General features: G+C 55.0%; 1 protein-coding gene across 1 annotated transcript in view; it reads right to left on the minus strand.

Moving 5' to 3' along the window:
- The window catches only part of OTOG (otogelin), a 72,927-nt gene that overhangs the window by 48,095 nt on the left and 18,832 nt on the right, over positions 1 to 6,000 (minus strand). The window contains exons 18-22 of the mRNA XM_012725193.1: positions 4,614 to 4,738; positions 3,473 to 3,685; positions 1,914 to 2,106; positions 965 to 1,039; positions 705 to 748 (exon numbers count right to left, since the gene is read on the minus strand). Coding sequence (XP_012580647.1) covers positions 705 to 748; positions 965 to 1,039; positions 1,914 to 2,106; positions 3,473 to 3,685; positions 4,614 to 4,738 — 650 coding nt within the window. The remainder of the gene's footprint in view (positions 1 to 704; positions 749 to 964; positions 1,040 to 1,913; positions 2,107 to 3,472; positions 3,686 to 4,613; positions 4,739 to 6,000) is intronic.

A 6,000-nucleotide genomic window follows, 5' to 3' on the forward strand; every position in this document is an offset into this window, starting at 1 on the left:
ATCCCAAGCCAGAAGCAACACAAAGGAAACCATTTCTGAAATATGCACAAAACATGGGGAGAAGGCAGGAATCTCGGTTATATACAAGAGTTTAAAAAAAAGCTCAGAGAGGTGAAGTGAGTTGCCCAAGCCTGCACAGCTGGTGAAGGCCGGCAGGAAATGAACCCCAGGGGCCACATGCTTATCTTCTGATCTCCTATTCTTTAGTGACCTCCTGCATCCTAAGAGCCCCCTGAAGGCTCCAGCCCCCTGCTTGACCTCCAGCCTCTCAGGCTGACCCACCACTGTCTCTGCCAACCCCCCCCCCCTCGCCAAATCCCTACTACCTGTCCTCCCCATCTATGTGACCTCCACCTGGGCTGTGCACAGTCACCTCAACAACAGGTGACAGCTCAGACTAAGGAGACCCAAGGTCCAGGGGAGGTGAGAGACTATCCAGACGCTCTAGCCAACTGCCCCAAAGGATACAGAATCTTGGCCTCTATGTAAGAAGCAGCCCTAGGGTGAGGCTGAGGTTGGGATGGATTTTAAGGTACCACCCTCCAACCTGGAGCCTTGCCCAGAGGGCAAGCAGCGAAGCAGGCTTAGCGTGGAGCCAGACCTGGGGTGGGCGCTCCCCCTTCTGCTCTGTCCTGAAGCTCCCACCTCTCCTCTCCATCACACCACCACCACAGGGCGTCCCCCACCCTTCTAGTCACCCTTACGTGGGGCTCTGCTCTCACAGCTCATGACTCCATCTTTGCAGTGGCTGAAAAGGGAGAGAGAGAGACTGGATTAGCTAACCCTGCCACGGCAGAGCCCAGACACAAACCCCTCATTCCCTGTATCAGGTCCCCGCAGGGTTTAGACCCTGTCCCAGAAGGGGATGGTGGGTGCTGTTCATGGCAAGTCCTGTTCAGTTGCATTTTCTTCAGTAGCAACTTCATCGAAAGAGAGGACAGACGCCGCCTCCCAGGGAGCTCACCAGTAGCCCAAAGATGGGATGTCACTGTCCCCAGCTGGGTAGTCCACTCCCTGGAAGTGGCAGGAGCACTGGTTCCTATAGAAGCCGGGAAGAGAGAGATGAGAGCTGGGACAGGGACAGCCAAGGACAGGGATCACCATCCCACCCCACCACCCTCTTCTAAGTCTGCCAGGGACTTAAGGACACACACAAAAGTGATGACATCTGTGTGACACGTGACACTTCTCCAGGGAGTGGAAAAGTCGACCTGGCACCAGGGACAGAGATCAGGCTGGGGCCAGCCACCAAACCTGGACAGAGACGGCCTCACTGGGCTCTGTGCATGCCCAAAGCCAACCTCACCTGAGCAGAGGAAAGGAGAGGCAGAAAGAATGGGCCCGTGCTTTCTGAGCCTATGCTGGGGGCAAAGCAGGGCAAATATTCTTGCTCTGGTCACTCACTCCCTGTGCCTGTTCTGATGGCCCTCGAGTCCTTCTGATCTCTGCTCAAACATCACCCCATCTTGTACAACACAGCAACAGCCCCTCCCACCCACGACTCCCTGTTCTCACTCTGCTCTGCGTGGCTTTATAGCGCTTGTGAGCAGCTGACCATTAAATGTCTGTTTATGTTTCAACACCAAGAATGTGAGTTCCATGACGGCAAGATTCTGTTTTGTTTGGTGCCAAATTCCCAGAGCTTAGAAATGGCTGGAATACACTAGGATGTCAATAACTATTTGTGGAAGAAGGGAGATGACTTGACTTGATCTTGACTCTGTGGGGGTTGCTCTGCCTTGTGGGAAAGCTGAGCTGGGACTGCCTACAGAGCGAACGCTGCACAGGGAGCCTGGGAAGGGGCCCACCCATGCACCCATGCACCGTTACCCAGCTCTAACCTACAGTTAGAAGATCCCCTGGAGACCCCCAGCCTCAGCCCCACTGGCCAGAGGCCAGACTGGCCTGCTTACCTGGGGACACAGAGTTCAGCCTGGATGTCCAGGTAGGTGTCTGGTGGGCAGGCACAGCCTTCCACACACTCATCCCCACCGAGGTCACTGCTGCCATCCACCCCACAGGCCTCGGGATTGGCCAGGTCCTGGCAGGTCTGTCCACATGGGGTCACACAGGGGCTGTAGACCTTGGTGGTCTCACAGGACAGTGCTGTAGCAGGAAATGGAACCATGGTTTGGCTCCCTTCTCCCTACAGCCTAATGGAGTAGGGGATTAAGCTGACTCTAGGAGCCTCTAGGAAGAACTGAAAATCAGAGAAGTTAAGACATGTGACCAAGGTCACACAGCAAGTCAAAGTCAGAGTTGGGGTTTGAATGCAGAGTTGCGTCCAGAGCCTCACGACTGAATAGAACGGCAGAGTAGAAGGGCTGGATCCCACTCACCAGTGCAGCCTGGATCCTGCCACTGGTACTTATACCTGTGCACACCCAAAGCCAGCTCATTCCTCTTAAGTAATAGATGGGAGAAGTGACCTTCCCGACAGACATCCCCTGCACCCAACCCATCACTCACAAAGATACCTAGACAGGTGTACAAATGCACATTTCACACTTCACATCCACAGCTACAACGTGCACAGACTGAGGGTCAATTGTGCTGTCTCTAGCAGCCCCTAGGAAGACTCAGGGACCCCACTTCCCCGGGCTCTCCCTCAGTCAGTAAACCCACTGAAACTGCCAAGTTCAGTTGTTCTCACCCAGGATGCTCATCAAAGCCACCCGAAGAACTTTTAAAAATACTGGTCAGTAGGCCCTCTGCCAAATAAATCATTTCAATTGACAGATGTGGCCCAAGTAAGTGCTTTTAATGTTCTCATGGCGACTCTGATGAGCAGCCAGAGCTTAGAACTACTGGTCCTGGAAACTGCCCCTGGAGCAACTGGCTCAGAGAGGGTAGGGGCCCAGCAGGGGCACACAGCAAGTTACCTGCAGGCTGGCATAGAAGACAGGCCTCTCTGGTGTAGCTTTTTGTTTATTCAACAAGCATTTGCTAAAAGCTTGCTGAGCAGAGGGCCATTTGCTGGGCTTGGGGGATACAGAGACATGTACTAGATATGGGCACAGTGGCCCCAGCCACTCGGGGGTGGGCAGGGCCAGCTTGTGCCCTCAAAGCCATTGGCCAGGGAGCCAATAGTCTTTGGAAAGTTTGTGCCAGCTGCCACAAGAGGCTGTGGGACTTGGAGTAGGATGGTGGCAGCAGAAGTGGGAAGAAATGGAGGAGCTGGGATTGACAGGACGGGTGGGACTTGGCGATGGACTGGAGGGGAGGGTAAGAGAGAAGTAGTCATCTGTCACATGTGCCAGGAGTCAGGCCAGGGAGATCCAAGGGCCGAGGCCTTTGGCGAAGACGGACAGCACGGGAGAAGCACTGAGGCGAGGCAGCGCGGTGGGTAGGGTGGAGGAGACCGGGATATTCCAGCGGGGAGGGTAAGGGGCTGGTGACACTCAGGTTTGGAGCTTGGGCTCCCCCAGCTGCGCTCTCCCACAGACACATCGCGTGTGGGGGGTACCCTCACCGCAGGCTGGCAGGTGGGCGCGGAAGTTGACAGGGAGCCCGTGGCGCCGGCACAGGCGGGCATAGTGGGCCAGGGTGGCACACAGGCAGGGCTGTCCACAGCGGCAGGCGTCCCGGCGGCACTGCTCAAAGTAGGGCACAGGGCTCAGGTACGCAGAGCAGGGCGCGAACAGCTCCCCGGTGAGCACGCTGCAGGACTGCACCGCGTAGGAGGCTGGAGGCAGAACAGGCAGGCTCAGGGGTTTACCTGGGGCCCCTGGGCGCAGTGCACTGTGCGTGTGAGCATGCACAGAGCCTCACTGTGTGGGCACATGCATTCCACCCCATGCTAGGCATGAGTTCTTGCACTGGAAGGAGACGGGCATCAGCACAACAGGCAAACTCCCTGCCTTCATGGCACTTGCATTCTGGTTGGAGGAGACAGACCTAACCAATTTAATATACGAGAAGGCGGAGAATCTCAGCCTCCCAGGTGGTGCAGGGGATAAAGACACAGTGCTATCACGGCATCGCCAGCCACTGCAGCATGAGTTCGACCCCCAGCCAGGGAGCTGACCCACATGGCGCAGCAGGCCTCTCCTGTCTGGCCCGCTGTTCCCCTCAGCAGTGTACTTTGTCAGTCTGCCTGTCTGCTCCCCACTCTGTCTCTGATGGATGCCCCACACCTCTGGCCTGTACCCCAGTATGCATAAATAAATAAATCTTTAAAAAGAAGAAGGTGGAGAATTCAGGGAAGAGAAAGCTGGAAGGAGTCTGGAGTGCAAGAGGCGCTGGAGAGAGCCTGGCTGTGTGGGGAGAACAGCATGGATGCCAACTTTCCATGAAGCAGAGTGCAGGGTGGGGAAGGCAGTGGGATGAGAGGGGTGGGCGCCAGGGTCAGGCCCAGTGGGGCCGCTGAGAGGACTCTGCTTTTGCCCTGAGGTGGGGGAGCCAGTGCAAGTGTCTGGGTACATGACTGTGGATGTGGCGCTTCCTGTCTGCCTAACCCTCACCAGAGGGGACTCAAGCTCCCTCCTGCAGCACCTCCTCGTTCTTACTCCCACCCAGCTGGACCAGCACCCTCACTCCCGAGTTCTCATCTCAGCTCTCTCAAGTAGTCACAGCCCCCGCACCCCCTCTTTGCCATTCTCCCTCCACCTCACCTGTTTGCGGGTGCACATCACAGGGGTCCAGTGGGGAGCCAGAGACCAGTGGGGAGCAAGCGGACAGTGTTTTCCAAGAATTGCCAAAGAGTTGTGGGGTGCTCTCTGGCACACCCACCGGAGACCTGCAGACAGGACACAGCCACAGTCACACATTTGCTTGTGTTGACCCAAGTGAACACACACAGGTAAGCACCTACCTGTTCATGGACACACAGAGAGCACAAATACATGCCAAATTTGATGGAGATGAAAAAGCATACTTGTACAAAAATGAAGAATGATGTAAAAAATATATATATATATATATATTTAAAAAGTGTAAAAAGAATAACCAATACCACTGGGTTAACACGTTCTCCCACCTCCCTTCTCCACAGGCAGTTCCTGGACACTCCTCTCCCCTCCCTCTCTGTCTAGGGAGGAAGTGGTCACTCCGGGGTACTAAACAGGGCAAGAGGGAAGAGCTTGCTTCCTGGACATCAGCATTTTCCAAAACACTCCACACTCTACTGCGGGAGAACAAGGAGAGACTCGGTGTCCATGGGTGGGGGTCTGCCCGGCACCCATCACTGCCCCGGGGGCAGTGAGGCCACTCGCGTGGCCAGTGCCCCGTCTCCACCCACGATGCACATCCTGGAGGGGGCAGCCCACGCCCACGCCACAGCAGGGCCTGCCCACCACCCCATGTGGCGGCTGCAACTCCAGCCCCCCTCCCCGCCCAGACAGAAGGAGGCTGCGTCTTCCACTGCACAGCTGTGCAAAGCATCCTCTGGTTCTTGTTTTCCTGAGTGCCTCTGAATTCTCATTTCTGGCTGAAGTTTCCCCCATGTTTTATTTTATTGTTTTTGTTTGTTTGTTTGTTTTTGCATCACCCAATGCATATAACTTGAAACTCCAGCTTCAAGCAGCCCTTTCTTCTCCTTTCTGAAGCCTGACTCCTGTCCCCTCCCGTTCCTTAAGCGGTGCCTGTGTCCAGAGCCTGTCTCTCGCCACCTGGAATAGCCTTTCCCTGACATTGGGAAGCTCAGTGTGCAAACTTCAAACACTGGGCAGGAAGGTATGTGGGAAATTGATATTATTAGCTCACTGGGGGCTCATACTCATTCCAAAGGTGTTCAATTAAAATCATAAACCACGTAAAACCCACTTGATGACCTCCCTTAAAGTATTTCTCAAGGTCTGGCCCAGAAACTTCATCTACAAGACCTGCCATGGTGCTTATATAAAATGGCACTGCTAGACCTCACCCTAGTCAGATTTTTGAGGAGCGGGACCCAGAAGTGAGCATGTTATTGGGCTCCCCAACCCCCTGTCCTGGAAGTCTGCATAGAGAAGACTGTGAACAACACTTAGGCGTAAAGGAATAAAGAACATAAAGAACATG

The sequence above is a fragment of the Condylura cristata genome, unplaced genomic scaffold, assembly GCF_000260355.1.
Source record: "Condylura cristata isolate star-nosed mole 26May11 unplaced genomic scaffold, ConCri1.0 scaffold00015, whole genome shotgun sequence".
NCBI lineage: Eukaryota > Metazoa > Chordata > Mammalia > Eulipotyphla > Talpidae > Condylura > Condylura cristata.